At 41.4% G+C, this 24,812-nt stretch overlaps 1 protein-coding gene and 1 long non-coding RNA gene across 3 annotated transcripts in view; one reads left to right on the top strand and one right to left on the bottom strand.

Annotated features, from left to right (window-relative positions):
- The window catches only part of LOC310723855, a 99,867-nt gene that overhangs the window by 7,277 nt on the left and 67,778 nt on the right, over positions 1 to 24,812 (bottom strand). The gene's annotated exons all lie outside the window — the stretch shown is intronic.
- The window catches only part of tmeff2a (transmembrane protein with EGF-like and two follistatin-like domains 2a), a 94,792-nt gene that overhangs the window by 26,471 nt on the left and 43,509 nt on the right, over positions 1 to 24,812 (top strand). For both annotated transcript variants that reach the window (XM_083537257.1, XM_083537256.1), the window contains exons 3-4: positions 10,693 to 10,822; positions 24,054 to 24,080. In XM_083537257.1, the coding sequence (XP_083393383.1) occupies positions 10,693 to 10,822; positions 24,054 to 24,080 (157 nt within the window). The remainder of the gene's footprint in view (positions 1 to 10,692; positions 10,823 to 24,053; positions 24,081 to 24,812) is intronic.

Raw genomic sequence — 24,812 nt, 5'->3', positions numbered from 1 at the left:
TGCGCCAGCTGTTAGCACATCGATCAAATTATGTGTTGCATCAGAGGCAAGTTTTGCACGTCCGCAAGTTTCCGATACCGAACGAGAAACGCAGGCGCTCGAAGCGTTGATTGATCTCTAAATGTTTTTGCTTGTCCGGCGGTACTTCTTTCTAATTGAGTTTCTGTTGTTCGAACTTGGTTCTGCCCCCTCTGTACCTTGATCTAAGTCTTTACTATATGTCCATCACTTCTCCAGTGTGTCATGTGCAGTCTTTGCCCTCTATCTAACACGACTGATCAATTCTTGCACTCTCGCACCAGCTCTCTTTGCTTGGCTGCCATTCATAATCTTTTTTTTTTTTTTCCTGCTTGTCTGCTTGATATATAACAAGTCTAGCAGCTGAAGCCGATTGACATACTGCAGGCCTTCCTGTTTACGACGAATGTGGTTTCATTACCAACCAACTTCTAACCCAAAAGCAGAGACAACCATCTTAACGAGCTTCCGTACAGAGATGCTGGGCATAGTGCAAAGAAAAGCCTCCTCACTAGGCAAAGAACTAACTGCAGCACAATACAGCGAAGCCCTCATTCCATATATTTGCATGCATTTTTGATTCCTGCAGTAATATTGCCTCTCAGAGCAAAGTAGCAGGTTTAAATTCCCTTCTGCCATCATGGCTAAATAGGTACCTGGGGACTGTACCATTACAGGCTTGAAAGCTGGAGCCATATAAGCGGCTCATCTCTGTATAGTAACCTTTTGCACTGATATCTGCAAAATACAGAAATAGTTGTAAAGGTGCTGCCGTGTCTATTCAAGATCCCTGCACTCTTGCGACATCTGGGCTTTACCTCCCTCAGCTTTAGCATATCCACCTGTCTTTCTCAGCCTACTACTTTTACCTTCTCAGCATGTTTTTGTAGCTGTTTTTTTTTTTTTTTTTTTTGCTGGGACTTTTTTTTTTTGATGCCCCTTTTATTAGCTATAGCTTAAGATGAACGGCCCCAATTGTGCCGAGAGGTCCCTGCAGGATATTGCTGTACGGTCCATGAAAGGTTAACTTCCACCGATGCATTACAAACGCAGCAATTAAAATCAGGGAGGCAGTTTTCGCAGATTAGAAAGCGGACTCGTTTCTGCGTGAGCCGAATGAGAATCGGGCAAAGCGGAGCCACCTGTTATTTGGATGCGTTCAAGGATTATCTTTTTTGTTTTTTTTCTTGGACTTTACCCGGACCCGTGTGGCTTACAGGCGGGATGCTCTGGAAAGCGAATTTGCCTTGGAAATAAGAACAGAGCGCCGAGGGGGTTGCTGTGGCTCTAACTCCGGCGAGAGGCTTTCCCCTGGATAGTAGCATATGTGTCACCCCCGCACGGCTCTCTACAGCCTGTCAGACACCATTACTGCAGAACCATCTCTCCTGACAGGGCCCGTGAGCTCCACGCTGAGCCAAGATTCGCTCTAATCAAGAGCAGACTGCCAAGCAGTTAAAAAGAAAAGCAGAAGTCAGGGTTCTCCCATTCCTACAGCAACCTCCACCTTTCCAATCCTGTCAGAAACAGGCGGTGCATGCTACTCAAGCAAGTCCAGCTATAGAATTCTGGACTGTCACTCAGCCGGACATAGGCAGGTGGGGCTGGGTCCGAGGCGAAGAAAGAAACATCATGTGGAGAGACACACAGCAGATTTCTATACTCGCACACGTCTTACGCATATCATTTCCAATCTTTTTCTTTCCCATCTCCTCAACGTGACCCTCGTTCACCCCCCTTCTTGCGAGCTGTCATAGATAATGTGCATCGATGAGCAGACCGGGCTTGAATTCTAATGCACAGAGACCGTCTCTTGCTTTTCTCAGATAAGGGCGAAGTTGAATTTATCACTCCGGAAGGGTACCTTAATTCCTGTTTCACAATTGGTCAAAGCTGCCTCACGCGTGACCTCAAGGGACATGTTCTGAAGGGGTGACTGATGAGGCAAAGAGCGCTTGGGAACGGAAAGATGGAACGAGTCATGCATGAAAGAAATAGGAAGAAGATTTCCATGTCCTTGTGCAAGGCCTTTCTATCCCTGCTTTTGTCCAAAGTCAGGCTGTCCCCTTGGTACTGAGCTAATTATTCGGCATGAGGCTTGTTTTTTTTTTTTTTACTATCCCCTTGGGGATTTGAACATGTCATGAACAGTGTACCAGAGGCTAATCATATACCAGGTTTAGCTGACAGCCAAGTGGGCCCCGCAGAACTTCTTCCTTTTTTGTCAGGTTTTCCGAAGCGCTCTGCGATTTTAGTTACCTTCATTAGGACTCTTGCATTGCTAGACCTGACCTTTAAGTTTTTGACCAAAGGACGCTTTTGTTGAAGGAATCCACAAGTGGTGCACCGTGGGCAAAGTTTAGGAATTTAAAGAGCACTATGTCCTAGCCTGCCCTTCTTCTCCTCAAGGCTCAGCCTCTTTGACAGATCTATTCTGCTGATAAGGATCACATGCTGTTAACCGATAGTAGTGCAACTACAAACTGAAAGAAAGAGGGGAAAAAAATGAGAGTCTGAGACAGACAGCTTGTGTGCAACCGTGTCTCCTGCACACGTCGGGTTAAAGAGGGCACGTACATGCATGTGTGTTCATGCTGGTGTTTCATGTCTCTCCTCTGGCTGTTTTCAATCACAGCATCTCACTCGCAGAGCACTTTCCACATCATCCGTGACCTCTCGGGTTTCCCACTTTGTGCTGCCTCAGCCATCTTAATGCACCCAGGGGTCAGTTCTCACAAAGGCATTTTGGGTGAAGGAAGGTGTACATAATGTCTAATGATGCAAATGGATTGGATCAGGTTGCGCAATGCATAATTAACTCGGTATACCCATTTCCTATCAGGCCGCTCTGTGTACAGAGAGGAAGAGTCAGGCGTATAAAGAGTCCTCGTTTCTCAATTTCATTCAGCCACTCCATTATTGCGACTGCAGGCTGTGGGGGGACCATATGGGACCCTTATGGGACCTTCGCTCTCGAGACATCTCACTATTATAAATACAACACAGTTGGATTTCACACTTAGTCCCTGAATGTATTACGTTTTTCAAAGGTGTGCGACGCTGTGACGAAACAAGTCATTCGTTCTCACGTGCACGTATTTCCTTTTCACGAGAACACCAATGCTCGAGCGCAGTGTCCTTCTCACCTTGCCGGTGTGGATCTCACACAGCTGTTGGAGAATAAAGATCTTCTATATTAGCACCTCTGCAACTTGTCTCTCCAGTTCAGGGACCTCTAGCTGACCTGCTATCTGTGCAAGCAATTGCTGGTACTAATGCCTTACAGCAGCTTACATACACTTTCCCAAGCTGCGGATTATTTTTTTTTAAACACAGCTACTCTATCCACACTCTCCCCTGTGTCAGAGCCTAATTGCTTGTCTCAGTACACTCTCTGCTCACTGCTTTGTGAAGCGATTCTCTTCGCGAGAGAGATTATTCAGACTCGACGCACTCGGCACGAACACATCCACTGATCTTTGGACAAGCGCAGTGTTTCGCGACGCTGGCCGGATGAATAAACGCCCTAATGGATGGATTGATTAATTCTCGAGTGGGAGACAGGAATGGATTAATTGATGGATGGAGTGAAAAAAGAATTAAAGCGGCGAGGTTAGTCACGTACCTTTGACGGGTTTCTTACACTAAAACACTCCATCACGCCATGTTACATCATCCACTTCCTCCCCTTTATCCTTCGGCGTGTTCTAATCCCCTGAGATTACACCTAAATGGTGTGTTTTGTCAAAATGCCTTTTCAGAGCATGTCAGTCGGTGGACGATGTTGAAAGCCACTCGGACATACAGCGTACTCGTGCGTTAGGCCAGATTTTCCATGTAGACCATGTGCGAAGGAGGGAATGTAAGCCGGACAAAGGCAGCCTGTTGCAAGCAAGAGTCACAGCAGCCCCTGCAGGACACACCTGGAACTGCTGGGTGTTTGATACATTCACAAGACGACGACGTGGACAGAAAAGACTGATATATAACACGTTGAATGTGAAAAAAGGTCAAGTCAAGTGTCAAGTCAAGGCAAGAAGCTTTTATTGTCAATGCAACCATATAAAGCCGATGTAGTACACAGTGAAAGAAGACAGCAATTCTCCAGTACTCTGGTGCTACAAAAAACAACGCAGAGCTACTTAACAGAAAACAGAGCTAGGGACTAAGTAAGTTGTCCTCGCCACATAAAGTGCATTGTGTGCAACCAAGTGCAACACAAAAGACACCAGACAATACAGCCGACCAGTAAACCTACTGTATAATATGTTATACAGTACAATGTGAAAACTATAAACAAGAGTGTATTTGTAAACAAACAGATGTGCAAAACATCTATCTTTCTATCCATCCTTTCATCCATCCATCCATCCATCCAGTGGATCACTGTATGTGTGCGCATCTATCTATCTGCCTTTCCATTCGCCTGCCCATCCATCTATTTATTTCTTGGATTTTTATTTTATTACTGTAATTCTTGTTATTTTTTTGTCATTGATTGAATTGAAAATTAAATGAAAAGAACGTCACCTACACACCTGTGCAGAACCAGTGGTCGAGAGTGAGCTCACAATGAACTGAGCCTGTCATTTCTCAAAAACAGTATTAGCATTAGCATACTGACAGAGAACTGGATTGTGAAACTCTAATATTCCAGTGTTTCCAGATCGGGTGATGATGATGTACATTAGAAAAGACCACTATACTATACTACTATACTATAGTGTGTGTATATATATATATATATATATATATATATATATATATATATATATATATATATATATATATATACACACACACATATACATACATATGGACACATTTTTACAGGGACACAGAATTTGTATAGGACGTCTTTGGATGCAGTACCATGCAATTTTCTCTTCATTTCAACTAGGAGTTTTAAACCTGTTTCAGGATAACAATGCCCTTGTGCACAAAACCAGCTCTATGAAAATATGGTTTAGATGGTGTGGAGTAGAAGATTTCCTGCTATAATGCTCTGACTTCAACCTATATCAATACCTGGCTTTACTAACTAAACGAAGTGCTTCACAAGCCCATTTCAGAACATCTTCTAGTGGAGCAAAGAACAAAAATCTTACAGTCAGGTGTCCACAAACGTTTACCTATAAATTGTATATATTATTACTGATACTAAAAGACTAAAACCCACCAAACATGTCTTAGCAATTGAACTCATTTAGAGTTGGTATTTGATATAATAATATATACTAATAATGTTAATAATAAAATAAGACATAAAGACAATTCCTAGCTACTTTTTACTCAAGCTTTTCTTCAATCTTTTTCTTCTTTTCATGACTAAACTAGCAAAAAAAATGACAGTTATTATTGAATTTATTTTTATACAGTACAGACCAAAAGTTTGGACACACCTTCTCATTCAAAGAGTTTTCTTTATTTTCATGACTATGAAAATTGTAGATTCACACTGAAGGCATCAAAACTATGAATGAACACATGTGGAATTATATATGGAATTATATACATAACAAAAAAGTGTGAAACAACTGAAAAATGTCATATTGTAGGTTCTTCAAAGTAGCCACCTTTTGCTTTGATTACTGCTTTGCACACTCTTGGCATTCTCTTGATGAGCTTCAAGAGGTAGTCACCTGAAATGGTCTTCCAACAGTCTTTAAGGAGTTCCCCGAGAGATGCTTGGCACTTGTTGGCCCTTTTGCCTTCACTCTGCGGTCCAGCTCACCCCTAAACCATCTCGATTGGGTTCAGGTCCGGTGACTGTGGAGGCCAGGTCATCTGCAGCACCCCATCACTCTCCTTCTTGGTCAAATAGCCCTTGATGCCTTCAGTGTGACTCTACAATTTTCATAGTCATGAAAATAAAGTCATAAATATGCTAAAGCAGCATACAACTCTATCTATCTATCTATCTATCTATCTATCTATCTATCTATCTATCTATCTATCTATGGTACATTATATATATGAGAGAGAGAGAGAGAGAGAGAGAGAGAGAGAGAGAGAGCTCTTTGAAAAGATTTTCATGTTTTTTTACTCCCTTTTTCTTCTCAGAAAAAAGTCTGCTAGCTGTTATACGAAGAACTTTTTATCTGTATAAGACTTCCAGACGTGTCTCCGATCGTTTTCCACTCTCTACAGTATATTCACCTTTCATCCTTCTCTGCATTGATCTGAGCAGCCTGAACAGGTGCTAACTACTCCTCTATACCCCCTACCCACCATCTCCACACACCTCTAGCGAGAGTCCCAGCATCTCCTTTCCCAGTGTCTCTTTAATTTTATAATTTACGCTCTATTGATGCATTCTTTCGGAAACAGATCACCGATTGTCTTCTTATCTTCGTATAGAGTTTTTCCAGACTGCTCAGCAGTTCCTTCAGCGATGCAGAGCTCCTTCGTCTGCTCAGCTAGTCCTTAAAGGGTGGCGATATTAATAGCCATAGGGGGGCGAGTATAAAAGAGGGAATGGCAGGGGCTCGGGAAGAACAGGCGCCTCTCGAGACACCCCGGGGTGCGGGGCATCTTTCGCACTGTTGCATCATGCCTGGACAAAAAAAAGCCAAGTCTGATTGAAAACTCCGAACCGACAAGACATCGACGAAGGGGGTTTTGAAAGCCATGTGACGGCGCCGCCTCAATCTCGGCCTTCTATTGTTCTCGTTCTCTCTCTCTCTCTCTCTCTCTCTCTTTTTTTTTTCCTTTCTCTCTCTCGCACTTCCCCACCACTTCCTCTGCGTGTATTTTCGAAGCCTGACAAGTCCTTTCTTACTTCTCCTCCTTCTTCACTCTTTATTTCCTGTAATAAAACTGCGGTTGGATTCTCACCGAGGGCCTTGTTAATTCCACTCTACCTTGCCGCTTCCTCTCGTTCTCACTTTTTTTTTTTCACGATCTATGTATATATCCGTCTCTTTTTATAACTCCACCCCCTACCTCATAAATTTTTTTCCTCAGGAGGTAGCACGAAGAATTTCCTGTACTCACTTCTTAATTTAGATTCATGGAAACTGCTTCGGAACGTATCAGTTTTCCCCCTTACAGATTTTCCTAATGAGATTTCTAATGCGATCCCGGTGCTATTTTGAGATGAACAAAACCGATCCATCCCTTATATCTTTTTTTTATTTTTTTTTTGTTCTGGTTTTCTTTTTTTTTTTCCACCCCTACCTCTCGATCGGGCATTGCGCCGGATCTCTTTCAACACTGCCAACCTTGGCTTGGACCTCTCTCCCTCTACATTATACAGCCTCGCAGACGATAAAACATTGGGCATGGAGCAGACTACGGAATCAATAGACATGGCCTATTTTTCCCTTTTCTCGTCTGCCCCCCCCTTTTTTTTTTCCCCACCCCTAGATAATAGCGATGTGAAGATCGGATGATTTTAGTGACTCGGTTCTTTGAATCTAAAAGATTTTTTTTGTTGAGTCGTTCAGTTCATTGCGTTCCTTTGATCAGAAATACATACACCTACTTTGACTATAGTTCCAATAATGTAAATATGATCATTTAACCAAATAAATTTTATTTGTCACATACACATTCATAATGTACAAAAGTATATTTATAGTTAGAATTATTAATATACAACTGTACTCAAATAATTATTGTACTCCTATAAAAAAAAAAAAAAAAGAGAAAGGAGTCACATGATAAAAGAACGAACAACTCTTTCTACTCAAGGCAAAATTATGATGCACAGAATGAGTAGCTCACCTCTCATTTCTATTGGTCCATTTCTTGAGCTCGTTTGTCACATGACTCCCATAATTATTGTAACAATAATGTCAAGATTCGGACCAAAAAACAATCTATTATATTGTGAAGCATCTGTGGGAGTCAAGTGATTCAAGAACAAACGACTCGGACCAAAAGGGTCGAGAGATGAACTACTCAATTCTGTTTTCTGTGAAACGCACTGCGTATCGTATATGGGAGTCAAATGACAAAAGAACAAATGACTCGGACCAGAAGAGTCGAGAGATTAACTACTGGATTCTACTCGTCTATACATAACCTACGCAGATTTTGCGATGCTTCGCTCATCTAGTAAAAAAGGAACGAATCACTCTTTGAGATGACTCTTTTGTCAGAGTCATATTAAGGACTCGTTCAAAATTAACGAATCGTTTGATAATGACTCATTAGTGGACAAAGGCTAATGAGTCTCAATGGCTCATACAAACAGCAAGCATTCAATCCAGCGCTACCCTACATCACTCCCACCTCTCCTCCTCACCTTGTGCACGGTGGAGGACAGAGATAGATCTCTCTCTCGCTCAGGCCAGGTGGACCCGTGTGTGGCATTATCATATTCTCCCAGAATACCTGCCCGAGGTGTGGATCTGCTCCAGTTTCCTGAAGGCCACCCATTTTATGTGCAGCACAGCGAGTGAGCAGAAAACAAATGACTCGTTCTCTCGCTTTTTTTTGTCCTCAAATGCATCAGGTTTGGAAAAAAGACATTATAGAAGATACACCAATAGATTGGTCAAACCATAAACTGAAAGCTATCTACATTTTCTTTTTTTTTTTTTATTAACGACATGTATTCAGTGTCCGGAATCATCTCGAGGTTCTCATCTCAGCGCTCTGGACTTCCTAGACTTCCATTCGTCACGGGAGGAACTTCGGAAGTTCAAAGCTGCCAGGATATATTTGGGTCCTGCTTCACTGGCTTCATTTACATTCTACACACACACACACACACACACACACACACACCTCGTACAAGCTTATTTTTTTCTTCTTTTTTTTGCTAGCTCGTGTTTACCCGAATGTGTTTCCTTTTTTAAAAAAGAGAAAACGCTAACACAGCAGAGATCAGCTGGGAGAGATGTAGGCCACTTTTTCTGTTTTTATTTATTTAAAAAAAAAATCTCCAACCCCTCTAGACTTCATGATTCATGGTTGCTGGATAACGCGAAGCTTGTACCCTCATAATCCTGTTCAGACGTTCTGTTTTTTTCTGAAACCTGGCTTGTGGATACAGATACAGATACAGATGTTTTCTCAAGGTCCATGATTGTCCTCATTTTTAGATCCTATGGAAAAGAAAAGACAATGCACAAAAATCCACTTATTCATGGCCTTCTATGAATTAAATTGGACATGGGAGGTTTTGGTCTGTCCCAGACGGAAGACTGGAACGTCTGGGACGCGATTTCTTCAGCCGTGGCTTCTAAACGAAGGTCCTCCGTCGTACTGTGAGGGATTTTCAAAACAGGCCATCGTCCCAGTCTTGCGAACAAAAAGAGCCTGCAAAGATTCTGGACAATTCTAGAAGTTATGTCTTACTGGCTAGCCGATATAAATGCAATATGGAATGACAAATCGATCGATGCGGTATGTGGTAGGATTACGATAATGTTCTAGATCAATAGGGTATGCTAAAGAAATTCTAGCTCACTAGAACATGCTGATGGCATTCTGTACTAATAGCAAATGCCAAGGACATTCAAAATCTTTAGGTTATGCTACAGAAATTCTAGATCACTATCACATCCTGAAGACTTTTGTAGATCAATAGGTCATGCTGACGGGAGTTCTATGGCAACAGCTGGTGCTGAAGATGTTCTAGATCAGCCGCGTATGCTGATGACGTTCTAGATCACTAGCAAATGCTGATGTTGTTCTATACCAGTAGCACATAATGATAATGTTCTACATAATTGCCACATGCTAAAGACATTCTAGATCACTGCCGCAAGCTGAAGACGTTCTAGATTTCTACCACATGTCGTTGTTCTAGATCACTGCTGCTGGCTAATTACATTCTACACTAACAGCACATGTTTATGACGTTCTAGATCCGTAGCAAATGCTAAAGGAATTTTAGATCACTTGCACATGCCGAAGCATTCCAGATCACTAGCACATGCTTATGGCATTCTAGATCACTAGCAAATGCTAATGTTGTTCTATACCAATGGCACATGATGAAAATGTTCTACACGAATTGCACCTGCTAAAGAAATTCTAGATCACTGCCGCAAGCTGAAAACGGTCTAGATTTCCACCACATGATGTTGCTGTTCTAGATCACTACTGCATGCTGATTTCATACACTAACAGCACATGTTTATGGCGTTCTAGATCCGTAGCAAATGCTAAAGGAATTTTAGATCACTTGCACACGCTGAAGCATTCTAGATCACTAGCACATGCGTATGGCATTCTAGACTGGTAGCAAAAGCTAAATGAATTATAGATCACTAGCCCATGCTGAAGATCACTAGCGCATTGCTTATGTGTTCTAGATCGGTAGCAAAAGCTAAGGGGAATTCTAAATCACCAGCACACGCTAAAGCATTCTAGATCACTGGCGTGTGCTTGTGGTGTTCTAGATCGGTATCAGAAGCTAAAGGAATTCTAGATCACTAGCACATGCTGTTGCCATTCTATGCTACTAGCTCATGACTAGTCAGATGACTTTCTTGATCAATATCAGGATTATGATTAAGAATCTAGATTAAGAATCTAGATTAATGCTGCATGTTGATGATGATCTACACCGCTAGCACATGCTAATGATGTTCAGTAGCACACGGTGATGGAGTCTGAATGAGGCATTGCCCTGAGACAAAACAACAACAGAATAATGCAATAGTATGTTGAAAAACGTTATTCCTTATATTCCTCCTTTCTTTTCTTCTCGTTCAGTGCAACAATGACTACGCCCCAGTGTGTGGCTCTAATAACAAGTTCTACAACAACGAGTGTTTGCTCCGGAGAGACGCCTGCAAACAGCAGACCGAGATCCTGGCGGTGTCTGAGGGACCCTGTCCTATCGGTGAGTTCGCCGGGTTTGCGTATTGTGTGTGAATGTGTGCGTGTTTGTGCGTGTTGCTGTAATTCACTTTCGTTTTCATTGTCACTGATCCCCGTCGCGAGTGTCAGACCTGATAACACCTCAAATGTAAATCATAGAGTTTGGACAGAAACGCCGGCGAACAGACGAACAGCAGAGCCGATGCGATGCGACTCGGGGAAAAACTCGAATGCAGTAGGGTCATAAATCTGTGGCGTTTATGGGGAGTGATGTATGGATCGAAAGAGCTGCAGTACATCACTAAAATAATCTGTGTTAGGAAGAAAGGGTGAGATTCTTAGACTCGAGTAAAGAAAAGCATAAATTTGCTATTAAGTTCAATATTCTCTCCTGTGGTAGCATGAAAACGTCCTTCACTTGAACTAGGAGACCCTAACCTGACAGTGCTCCTGCATGTGTGTGTGTGTGTGTGTGTGTGTGTAAAAGATTAAAAGAAAGAAAGAAAGAAAGAAAGAAAGAAAGAAAGAAAGAAAGAAAGAAAGAAAGAAAGAAAGAAAGAAAGAAAGAGTGTGTGTGTGTGTGGGTGTGTGTAAAAGATTGAAAGAAAGAAAGAAAGAAAGAAAGAAAGAAAGAAAGAAAGAAAGAAAGAAAGAAAAAGAAAGAAAGAAAGAAAGAAAGAAAGAAAGAAAGAAAGAAAGAAAAAAAGAAAGAAAGTGTGTGTGTGTGTGTGTGTGTGTGTGTGTGTGCGCGCGCATGCGTGCGTGTGTGTGTGTGTGTGTGCATGTGTGTGTGTCTATGTGTGTGTGTGTGTGTGTGTGTGTGTACTGTCTGAGTGTGTGTGTGTGTGTGTGTGTGTGTGTGTGTGTGTGTGTGTGTGTTAAAGGACAGACAGATGCCCCTGTAATCATACATTCCGGACCATTCAAGCATACAGAAATCATCACAGTGCCAGAACGAACATAATTACTTGACTGATGATTGGCAGCATAATAGAAAGGTAAAGCGACCAACTTTCCGACCAACTCCCATGTGCCCCCGAATAGCAGACAGCCGTAAATCTGACAAGGAGACTTAAGGAATCTGCTAAATGTCTCACTTGAAGACTGCCTTCACTGTTCATTGTAAACTGATTTACCAGTAAGCAGTAAAGAATGTTTCAAAAAAACCCAGACAAACACACAAAAAAATTTATTAAAAAAAAAAATGTCTTTGATGGTGCAAAATTCGTCATCGGACATGCTTCATTGTCGGTGCAAATCACAAGCTTCGATTCTCCATAGCAAGACGAGCATTTCGATATGTCACATGGCCAGATTTGACAATTTTTTTAAAGGGGGCGTGGCTAAGGTCACTACATTAACTAGCAATCCACTCCACCCACTGTGCTGAGCGTGGAAACGGCAGACCAACCGAGTTAAACATATATGGTTTCAAAAGTGTGTGATGTTTATATTTGATGTTATATACAAAATTCAAAACTGCAAAGATTTGATATTTTGAGTCTAAAATATACACTGTTGCGCCAAAAGTATTGGGACACCTGACTTCTCTATCCATATGTGGATCTGCTTTAAACTGTTACCACACAATTTAACAATACGTCATTGAATGCTGTAGCATGAGATTTTCCCTTCACTTCAACTAGGAGACCCAAACATGTTCCACCATGACAATTTCCCTTTGCACAAAGTCAACTCCATGAAGATCTGCTTTACATTGACTGGAGTAAAAGATCTCCTGGTATAACGCTGGAGGAATTGGAATGGCACCCCAGGCTTCCTCACCTCACCTACATCAGTACCTGACTTTACTTACATCCTTGTGGATGAACAAGCACAAATCTCCAAAATCTAGTGGAAGAGTGGACGATCTTATAAAAGCAAATGGAGATTAATTGTTTAAATAGGACATGGTTGGGTGTCCACAAACATTTGGTCTACCAGAATGGGAAGATTTATAAAATTTATTTTACTGAATACATTTTCTTCGACAGTGTGATTGAATATCACTATCAGTTATGATCCGTATCGATCCACTCTCCAGTATATTTCTTTTCATTTCTACTCGGATCCATCTCCTTGATTGCCGATAGCTTATTTACCTGCTCGCAAGATAACGGTGCATTATATCCGTCAATATTTGACTTATATTATTATTTAGCGTCTAATTCAGTGTTATTTACCAGCAAACTGCTAAATATTGCAGGATGCACGCATCCTGTTTTCCCCTTTAATATTCCACTCGCGACTTTCTCTCGGATGTTTTTCTCCTGAGCCTCGTGTTAATTGACAGCCCTAATTTTATCTTTTCAGTCGAACTTCTAACGCCCGCCCGAAGGCTCTCATCTTGTGAGGAGCGCCGCTGCGAAGCCGGCGGGCTGAACGACTTTCTGTCTGGCTTTAAACAAGCACAGATTGCAGTCACTCCCTATATTGAAAGATGAAATACAACGGAGCTTCAATTTGGCTGTTTGATTATTTATTTTTTTCCGTTACACCGTAGCTAATTGCAGCGTTTCGATACGTCCCCGAAACCGCTCCCGTTAGCCTCGTCGATCGTTATTTCCATCGAATCCTTCATCGTTCGCTCGTCTTTCATTTGTTTTCTTTGAAAAAAACGGCTTAAGGCGGCATCCGCCCGTCTTGTGGATACGCCGTACCCCATATCTTAACAAGTGCAGACTAGAGTTCATGTTTAACAACGCCGTGATGAGCGATTGTCAAATTCGCAACAGGGGAAAAGATCAGAGTGCAGGAGGGAAACGCAAGGGAGGTCGGAACGCGTAAATATTCCCTTCGTGTACATAATTACGGGACGGGATCCCAGAGGAACATTGTCTTTTTTCATGTATGCGTTTACATTTACGCCTTTTGGCAGAAGTTCTTATCAGAATGATTTGCAATTATCTCGTTACGAAAAGTAAACGATTGAGAGTTGCTGAAGGGCCTAGCGGCGGCAGCTTGGTGGTGCAATCCAACATCTTAACCCCTGATCTACCACTTCCCATGTGGCTCTGAAAGCTCCTATCACAAGTAGGACTGAGCTGGAGTCCTGGAATCAGACGCCAAATCATCGCAAATCACTGCTCATTTCTTCAACATAATTTTGACAGTTAGATGTAAATGAACATGCCCGTGAAGGCCAGGAGTGAGAGCAGGGAACAGGTCAAGTGCTAGAGCATGCTGCAGGTATAGAATAGGCACAAAGGTTGGGTGATGTATGACAGTAGATACGGTAGACTTTCCTGAGATATCGTTGGTATGGAAATTTATTTCATTACAATCAAAGAAAAGTATCTCAGAGGGAGGTTGTCTTTCATGCATACATTTCCGTTCATGGCATTTGGTTTTATATCATTTACACAAGTGAGGGTTAAAGGCCGTTGAGCTATTTTATGAGTCGCTCAGTAGCTCCTAGTTTTATAACCAAAATGACTGTATAAGACTGTAGAAAAAACATTACCTATAATCTTACACTCCAGTGCTCATGTTAGTTCTCACTCTCCAGTGTTCTGTATTGTTGAAAGATTTATGATCAAACTCTTGATGTCACCCAAATGAGGATGGGTTCCCCTTTTGAGTCTGGTTCCTCCCAAGGTTCCTTCCTCATAACATCTAAGGGAGTTTTTCCTTCACCACAGTCACTGTTCATCAGAAATAAATACACACCATTCGCCTTGACTGTTGATTTCTGTAAAGCTGCTTTAAGACAATGTCTGTTGTGAGAGGCGCTATAGAAATAAACTTGACTTGTCTTGAATTGACTTTTGCTCAAGGGCCCAGCAGTGGCTGGTGCTGGGAATTGAACTCATGACCCTCTTAGGAATAGTCCAACATCTCTTCAATCAAGGAAAAGTATTTTGGTGGTTGAATGATGTTGTTGGTCATATCGCCCCATATTGGTACATATTAGGGGTGTAATGGTACACGTATTCGATTGAAAGGTTCGGTACAGGACATTCAGTGTAAATTTTTTTTACACATGGAACATAGTTCAAATCTGAATCCCTGAAATTTGTCTTTGCCTCGCAGAGGCGTACACAATAATGCGAGGGGTACTGAAACTAGATTTGTGTCACTGGAAATACAATTTGTAGCAAATTACAAATTGTAATTTGTTTCTGAAAAGGAGAAAATCTTGACAATTCTACATATTGAGGAAATGTATTACCAAAATGGGGTCTAACAAAACTATTTAATCCCATTTTTCCATTTATTTACCGTATTTTTTCGGACTATAAGCCGTTACTTTTTTCCCACGTTTTGAACCCCGCGACATAAACAACGAAGCGGCTTATTTATATATCTTTCCTAGGTTTTTCCAGGTTTCACAAACTTCAAGGCAAAAAACTGAACCCCAAAACATTGGACCAATGAAATTTCCGAACGCAAACGATAAAAACGCACCTCACCTGTGTTCTGAGCTGCACGGCTTCAGGAGAAAAAAAGTTTTTTTTTAAACGCACGACAATGCCAAAATATAAACTCTCGAGAGAAATAGTTGTGAAAGGAAGGAGGAAGACAGTGAACAATGTCTTTCTTGGTCAGCTACTGTTTAGATACAAGCCGTTGTAGCGCGTTGAGTCTGGGTGAAGGGAGAGCTCGCTAACTCCAGTTACAACAGAAATCATATAAGCACAGACAGGATTCCAAAACTCGTGCTTTTTTATTTTTCTTGGCAACAGCGTTACGGGTTAGTCAAAGAAACTTAGAAATGAGCATCAGAATATAATAAGGACATATTCCTCGGTCTTCACACATGCAGTAATACCGGAAAAAATGCGCCGGCAGGCTATTCCCAAAATACCGCTCTGCTCTTAAAGGAGCCACACCATATTTCACCCGTTACACCGTGTAACAGACACTGTCTTTCGTTAAAGCCTGTGTAAAGTTCATCAGTTTCAGTGTAGACACCTGCGGCTTATCTATGTTTAAAATAAAAATCTTTGTCAAATTCAGTGGGTGCGGCTTATATATGAGTGCGCTTAATATTCCGGAAATTATAGTAATCAATTTAATTTGTGCAAATGTATTCAATTTAATCAATATAATGAAGTGCATTGCATTTATGTAATTGATTTTTCTATCAAATATTATAAAATAATATTCTATATATTATTTAATCAAGCAGGCATTTTACAAACGGTGTTATTAAAAAGAAAAAAAAACGACGCAATTTTATGTTTACGTAACTGTAACGGAATTGAACCAAACCGTGACTTAAAAACCGAGGTACGTCATTTTGTGTAACGTTACACCCCTAGGATGTACTGATGCGTTTTGATGGTAACATTACACTATTTGTAATTAGGGTTAGAAGGTTTTTACATGCCCACGCAGAGAAACGTCATCTGAGAATCGCTAACAAAAAAAGCACGAAGAGCTCCAGAGAAGACCTGTGTGATAAAAGTTAATCTCGGCCGGATAGAGTGGAGGTAAGGATGGAGATTGTCTCAAGGGGAAAAGAATGTGATGTGATGCGTGGAATTGCTGGCGGTATTTCCAGACTCGTCCGAGCGCAGGGCCCCGACAGCGTTTAAAAGCGTTCTCTCCAGCCCTGTCAGATAAGGAGATAACAAGCAGGAATCAGAGGCAGGACTGGATAAGCTCCAGGAGTTTCTACAATCGAAGATGACAGAAAGAGCTGGAGTATGCATGGCCTTTTTGGAATGATGTGGTGTAAACGTGAGCGACGGGTGACACAGCGATACACGTAAAGTGTACAGGGAAACGATTTGGGTTTTGGAGTGTCATTTGGTGATTGAATGATTGACTGCAAAGTTATTTCAATGCATGACTCGGGATGTCAACCAATAATTGTGGTTACTCAAGGGCCAGTAAACATTGAACCAAAGATCGGTTTTTGCTAATAGAGGGAGAAGCCGTCTTCAAGAAAAAAGAAGGCGGCGACAGAGAAATTTAGGTTGCAATGAATTTAGATAATACGAGGTGGTAGAAAAAAGTTTTAAGACTAATGGTACTACCTGGTGCTATTCTGACCACGTCTCCGATTTCATCCGAACAGCAAGTTAGATCAAAGAGCAAACGTGACATTCTGCATGAAACCGGGCGATTCTGCCACAGAGACGTTTAACACATGGGCGATGCAGCATTCAAGGTGTTTGGAGCGGAAGAACATCGCTGGAAGATGACTCCAGAATGTAGTGGAATATCTTGCCAGAAGAGTGGAGGTTATTGTAAGAGCGAATCGGCACTATATATGAAAAAAAGGATGGTTTGAGCACTACATAGTCCTATCATATAAACCAGGCTTATGATTAGGTGTCCTCATACTTTTGTCCATATATTGTATTCGAGTCATATATTGTATTAGAAGTGTGTTAGTTCAAGTCCCAGGACAAAGAGCCTTGAAGCCGCAGTCAAGCCCTAAAGCAATGTTGTTATCCATCAGCCGCTTGATTTGATTTGATTTGATTTGATTTGATTCGATTCGATTCGGCTCAGCTCGGTTCGGTTCGACGTCCGGCGGATAGAAAGCGTTTCCGAAAGAATAAATGTAAATGTGACATTTGAAAGTCGAAAATTTAGAGGTGCGACTTGAGTGTTTTTTTGTTTTTTTTCTTTCTGTCTGTCTCTCTTTCCCTCCCTGATGATTTAATTCCATTCACAAATTGTCCATCAACTCCAGAATGGCCTTTTGTGTCTGAGCACCGCGAGCATCCTTTTGGAGCGTTCTTTTCTTTCGCCGCACATCAGCTCCAAAAAGCCAGATGTTCCCCCCTCCTCCCCGATGCTGAGTCAGACTCCATTAAAAAACACCTAAATGTTATCCCGGTTCTCCAGATATACTCCGGGGAATGAACAGAGTGACGAGATCTTTGCAGCGAAAAAAAGCAATATGTTTATATAACGATTTGCGCAAACGAATATGTAAATATTATCCTCCCATCGCCTCGTCTTGTTCATCACCACAAGTCTTTCACACCTGCAAATCTGTTTAAACTTGTACTTGCATCAATTATACAGAACACACCATATGGAAGGCATTGGGACACCAGCCATATGTGCTTCTTTCCAATAATGTTACCACAAAGTTACACACCACGATTATGTAGGACGTCTTTGGATGCAGGAGCATTCGTTTTTGGATATGCTTTACATGGGATGAAATGAAAGATCTTTGACCAGAGATTAACCCTATTGAACACCTATACTAACATCCTTGTGGAACAACATCTCAGTCGAAAGAGAATTTTATAACAGTCAGTGAGGCCATCTAGCAGGCGTCCAATAACATCAGGATTGTCACCCATTTTCCGATTGGACGGTCAAAGAGCTCACTAGTCAGAGCCTGCAATCCACATCTGTAGCAAACTGCACAAGCTCGAATATATTTGTGTGAATTTAATAGTCGTTAGTTTAAACCAGTTGTTATGCTTTTTCATGGAACGTTTATACTTTTCTGTTTTCTTTCCTGTTGCATTTTTAATCCCCAGGAAAACATTCATGCACAGAATATTTTTTTTTTATATATAAAACCCATTTTATGAGGTTAAAATCGATGCTCCTGTTGGAGATGATGTATGCAGGAGGTGCAGTTCCGGCTCCAGTGAAAGGAGACTTGTTGAATTGGGTTCACTGGGTTTCTTGCTTTAGTAATAACGGTTATTCTCGCTGTATAAGATTTCTGTCTGTGATGCAGCGCTCCGTTCTACTGCGTCACTCTATAATATCGAGGGTTTCTATAGCCGTGGTGGCATAACGATGGGATTTAGAGTGCCATCGATTCACCACTGAATGGTGTTTGGATACGGGAAGCAACAGGGTGGTATTGGAGGTCTTAGGCAGGTTGAAAACAAAAGTGTTAAAAAGTTCCTTCGGCACAGTTCGTCACATATGTTCGGACGGACATGATGAGAAAGTCTAACTAGCCTGTTAGCCATACTTTACCCAATATTTAAACAAATATCCCCCAAACTTTCCCCCAGCGTTCGGGTTAATGCTCTGCTTAATCGGCTGCTGCGTAAAATCTGTAAAATCCATCAGCATTTTTGTTGTAAAAATTAATTGTCTGGTTATTACATTTGTTCCTTTTTTTCCCCCCCGAATTGCGCAGTTCGGTGTTTTCTCAGCTCTAACGTAGCTGATTCAGCTCAGCAAGGGCTCGATAATTACTTAATGATCGGAATTGGCTGGGTTTTGAGGAGGAAATGTGCAGCGCATCGGGTGCACTGAATCGGGACACAGAGGCTCCATCAATAAGGAGCAAATAAAAGTGAATAAAAAGCCCTGTTTCAGAAAATCGCTGGTCTTGTTACTTAATATAACTGTTTTTTTGTTGTTGTTTTTTTACACATTCATTTCAATGTGTAATTCTTTGTGAGTTTCCGCATGTGTCTGTGTGTGTGTCTGTGTGTGTGTGTGTGTGTGTGTGTGTGTGTGTGTGTGTGTGTGTGTGTGTGTGTGTGTGTGCCCTTGAGCTTTTCTCTTGTACAACAAGCAACCCATAGATTACTAATGTGTGTGTGCCTTGTTCTATAATATGGACTGCATACTTGCGTGTACTGTTCAGGATCTGTGTGTGTGTGTGTGTGTGTGTGTGTGTGTGTGTGTGTGTGTGTGTGTGTGTGTGTGTGTGTGTGTGTGTGTCTAATTTCACTAGGGCAGATTCACATGACCATGTTTGTAGACGGGATTGACATTAGAGACCCCATCTGTGCTTTTGCTTTTCCAATCCACACAATCACATCTTATACATACTCTCTCTCTCTCTCTCTCTCTCTCTCTCTCTCTCTCTCTCTCTCTCTCTCTCTCTCTCACACTCACACTCACACACACACACACACACACACTTTCACTTTTGGATTAATAATTTATACTATCTATCTATCTATCTATCTATCTATCTATCTATCTATCTATCTATCTATCTATCTATCTATCTATCTATCTATCTATCTATCTATCTATCTATCTATCTGCTTGTCTGTGTCTGCTCATTTATCTATCTATCTATCTATCTATCTATCTATCTATCTATCTATCTATCTATCTATCTATCTATCTATCTATCTATCTGCTTGTATGTGTCTGCTCATCTATCTATCTATCTATCTATCTATCTATCTATCTATCTATCTATCTATCTATCTATCTATCTATCTATCTATCTGCTTGTATGTGTCTGCTCATCTATCTATCTATCTATCTATCTATCTATCTATCTATCTATCTATCTATCTATCTATCTATCTATCTATCTGCTTGTCTGTGTCTGCTCATTTATCTATCTATCTATCTATCTATCTAACTATCTATCTATCTATCTATCTATCTATCTACCTATCTATCTATCTATCTATCTATCTGCTTGTATGTGTCTGCTCATCTATCTATCTATCTATCTATCTATCTATCTATCTATCTATCTATCTATCTATCTATCTATCTATCTATCTGCTTGTATGTGTCTGCTCATCTATCTATCTATCTATCTATCTATCTATCTATCTATCTATCTATCTATCTATCTATCTATCTATCTATCTATCTATCTATCTATCTATCATCGGGTTCCTCATCGTCATCATCAGTATCCTCTTTATTGTCTTTAAACACAATCGCAGTGTTTAAAAGGCATTTCTCAGGAGTGGACTTGTGCTCAGCAGTGTGAGGGCGGCCCCTGTGCCTCTCTTCTTCTCTTCAGCGTGGATAAGTAGGAGATTTACCCCTCCAGCCTTTAGCCAGCCTCACTACTCTACGATTAGGGTGAATAATGTGCTGATTAAACGAACGGCCCGCTGCTTATATCTGGGGGTTTTTCTGCCGTACAGCACGGGGCAGTTAACCATTAGCTCAGCAATGCGTGACCACAGAGTGCGAGCAATGGCAGTCCATTTTCTGCTATTGGAAATCAAGGTTAGGATTTGTGCCGGCGTGAAATCACACTCCACCTAAAGCACTTCTCTTACCACAAAGCTTTTGAAAGAAATGTTTACAAAGACAGGTTTTGCGTAAAGGTTTTGACTTTGCGATGCAACAAGATTATTACTAGGCCATCAGTTGAGTTTATAGGAAGTGCAGACACTTTTTGTACTACTGAACTATTTTATTTTTCTCTCAAATCACCACAAAAAAAAACTCCGCACCAATGGTTCCTGATGGATGGTTTTGTACTAATCTACCAGCACCAGTCTTTTTTTTTCTTTCTACTGGGACTTTTGGATTACTTGGAGTTGCTTTGAATTTCAGGATGTATGTATTTGTCTGTCTGTCTGTCTACCAGCAGTGTCTGTCTATCGATCTGTCTGTCTGTCTGTCTGTCTACCAGCAGTGTCTGTCTATCGATCAGTCTGTCTGTCTGTCTAGCTAGCTGTCTGTCTGTCTGGCTCGCTAGCTAGCTGTCTGTCTGTCTGGCTAGCTGGCTGACTGTCTGTCCGTCCCCCCCCCCTATGATGTTTATTCTCAGCTTTTCCTTTGCGTTTGTTTCTAAATAATATATGCTTTGTCTGAAGTGAGCTATTTCAGGAACACTTGCGCTCACGTGACAAAGATCCAAAAGCCCAAAGCAGAACGTTTAGGCATCAAAGGTTTGTCACAGCAGTGTGTGTGTGTGTGTGTGTGTGTGTGCAAAAACATTAATTAACAGTTGCTCAGGATTTTTGCTGTGTGCTGACGGTGACCAGCTGCCACGGTGCCTCGGGCATAGATCCCCACTCGAACCTCCATATTAAGGGAAGACAAAAAGTGCAGCGTCACCTCATCGGGCCGCGTTACTGTACCTTTACCCAAACCGACCACAGAGATACAGCACCTGGCACAGGTTCAGAGCGATGTGCCAGAGTCTCCGAAGGCCCTCACACTTAATCAGCCTCTTGTCATTGTCCTGTCGCAGACGAGCAGATCTGCAGACTCATTTCTCAGGAGAAACGTCCCACCCAGTAACACAGCGCTCCGAGTTCCTGCAACCTTCATGTCTGTTGTGCCTCAGTGTTTTACTTAAAAATCTGACCAGGGTTAGTCTTTAGCTTCCAGTTTTGTCAGACTGATATTACAGTTCATATTATTTTCCTTATACAGGTACTGTAGTTTCCGAGTTATGATTTTTTATTTAACAAACTGACGATAATTGTACAACAAAATTGTACAAATATTTAATGTTTTGCACAGCAGGCAAATGTAGCAGCATATATGTTGGGACACTACCAGGAGTACGCCGTACTCTCGCCAGTGGTCGACAGAGTTTAGTTGTCTCGGGGTTATAGAGCATATTTTTCAGTGTTTTTGGTGTTTCGAAGCCTAATTTTTTTGTGTCTCTCTTTTACATGGGCGTCGCCGGACTCTGAAACAAAACGCACTGATTAGTTCGATTAGCTACAGGTGTGCTTCTTACTGCTCATTTAGTCTGACTCCGCCCTCCACTATCTATCTATCTCTGTTCTTTTGTATGTTGTTTTGCCACACTGCCTGTCCATCCATCCATCTATCTATCCATCTATCCATCTATCCATCCTTCTGTTTGTTGTTCTGTCAGTCTGCATGTATGTATATTATGTCTATGGGCAGCATTTGAAACTACTTGAGTAACACGTGAGAATGCAAATTTATTTCTACGATTGACGAAATGAAATAAACGCTGATGCAGAAATATATATTTTTGAGAATAACGCTAAACAAATAAGCGTAATGATGATGATAAAAAATAATCTTATTAATAATGATCATTGCCCTCGTTTGACATTTGAAGCTTTTCTTTGCGCGGTGTTTCTGATTCAACAGCCGACGCTGGCCGAGGTCCTGAACTAACACTGCATTTGTCAACCTACCTTATAATATAACAGCAGACATGTCTGCCCCGGGGCCATGTCTCTTTCTGTGTGTGTGTGTGTGTGTGTGTGTGTGTGTGTGTGTGTGTGTGTGTGTGTGTGTGTGTGTGTGTGTGTAAAGCAGTAATTCTGTATTTATTAGCACCCCGATTCCCAGTGACACAAAGCAACACTGATTTATGCGGGTGCCTGTGTTTTGTCAGTGTTTGTGTGTGTGTGTGTGTGTGTGTGTGTGTGTGTGTGTGTGTGTGTGTGTGTGTGTGTGTGTGTGTGTGTGAGTGAAAAAAAATGTGCAAATGTTCGGCTGAATTATTGAGTTCAGGTTGCTGTCTGTGGTGCCCCGTATTTTAAACCATGAAGATGTTCCTGTTAAAGAATTTCAACAGTTTTCTTATAGTTTCTACAAATAAACATCCATTTATTCTTTCTTTCCTATTTTTTTTCTTTTTCTACTTTTTCTGCTTTCAGCTGCTCCTGTTTCTTTTTTTTTTTCGTTCCTGCCTTCTGTCTTTCTCTTTCTTTCTTTCATTCCTTACTGCCTTCTTTTCTTTCGTTTAGTTTATTTCTGCACATTCTTTCTTTCTCTATATATTCTTATTCCTTCTTTCTTTCTTTTTTTTCTTTTGTTAGTTCAACCGCTTATGCTGTCAAAAGTTTGTAGACACCTGACTACAAAATTGCGCTTTTTTTGAACACCACATTCCACAATGAGCCCCGTTTCTTCTCCTCACAGCACTCGTCCTTAGTGCACTTTTTAGGGTTTTCATCCTTTACGTGGCTCAGAATCTGCTTTAGATTAGACGAAAAACCCGCAGCACAGTGGCATGTAAAAAAAAAAAACCCACAGAACCCTGCAGAAGCGGAGTGGTACCCGTCTCCTCCTGCTCTCCTACCGAGCCGAATCATCCAGCTTCGGGGACGAGACGCAGGGGGATGTTTATACCGCTCTATCCTGCTTCTCCTCTTTTTCTGTCCTTTATTTTTTGTCTTTCCACCAGGGTAGAGCACATCAGTTAGCGCTAGCGCCTGAGGAAACGTGATTCATGTTCTACTGCTACATTCCGGCTTACGTAGCTGCAGGTCAAATCACGTCGTGCTGTTAGCATGTGTGTGTCTTTTGTGTAGCGCTGAATGTGCGAGGACGCGCCTAAGTGGGATTTGGGGAAGGTTTTTAAAGGTATGACGCATAAGAAAAGAGAGATGAAGACTCCTCAGATTGCTTCTTCATCTTTCTCACATTCCTCAACTATTACTGTGGCTTCCCTGAGGTTCTCTTTCTTTCTTTCTTTTTTTGCATACCCTATTATTTGTGTTCTATTTCAGTTTTTTTAAACTCTCGGGCCTGAACGAGATGGAGATGGCTTGATTCTGCATTTTATCGTCTGCATCTCTACGTCTAATGTTCAACTTATCATTCTGACGGTGGTCTTGATGCAAAGTAAACGTGCCGTTTTTTCTGTGTTACAGAGGCAGGATCTGGATCTGGGGATGAAGGTAGGGCTGGTGCTTTGGAAACACACACACACACACACACACACACACACACACACACACACACAATGTCTAGAAATCATTAAAATTGAGTCTGTCTGCCTCTGACATACACTCACACATTATATATATATATATATATATATTTGTATTTACACGCACATGCAAAAATCTATAGAATATTTTTGTTTGTCTGAATCTACCATATACTCACACACACACACACACACACACACACACACACACACACACACACAGTGTGAGTATCCATTAACATTGCTTACCTTCATGGATTCACACACAATTTTTCATTAAACATTAGATATATCAATATATTTTTATATTGAACACACACACACACACACACACACACACACACACACACACACACACACACACTTTCTATGATGACACACACACCAAAATGTATCACTGTTTTTCTTTTAAATTAGAAATAATATTCTGTGCACACACACACACACACACACACACACACACACACACACAAGCTAAATTCCACCCCACTATCCACACGCCCCACATGTAAACCCCACACTAGACTCCAAACACTCTACACACCCACACTGCGCACTCCATTCTCCATACCTTATACCCATGACAACACACTTCACACCCCAGACAAAACACTTAAACCCCAGACTAAACACTCCACAGCCCCAGACCACACACTCCACAGCCCCAGACTACACACTCCACAGCCCCAGACTACACACT

The sequence above is a fragment of the Silurus aristotelis genome (assembly GCF_946808225.1).
Source record: "Silurus aristotelis genome assembly, chromosome: 3".
NCBI classification, from domain to species: Eukaryota; Metazoa; Chordata; class Actinopteri; order Siluriformes; family Siluridae; genus Silurus; species Silurus aristotelis.
Note: the sequence above shows the minus strand (reverse complement) of the source record. Positions and strands in the feature narration are given on the sequence as shown.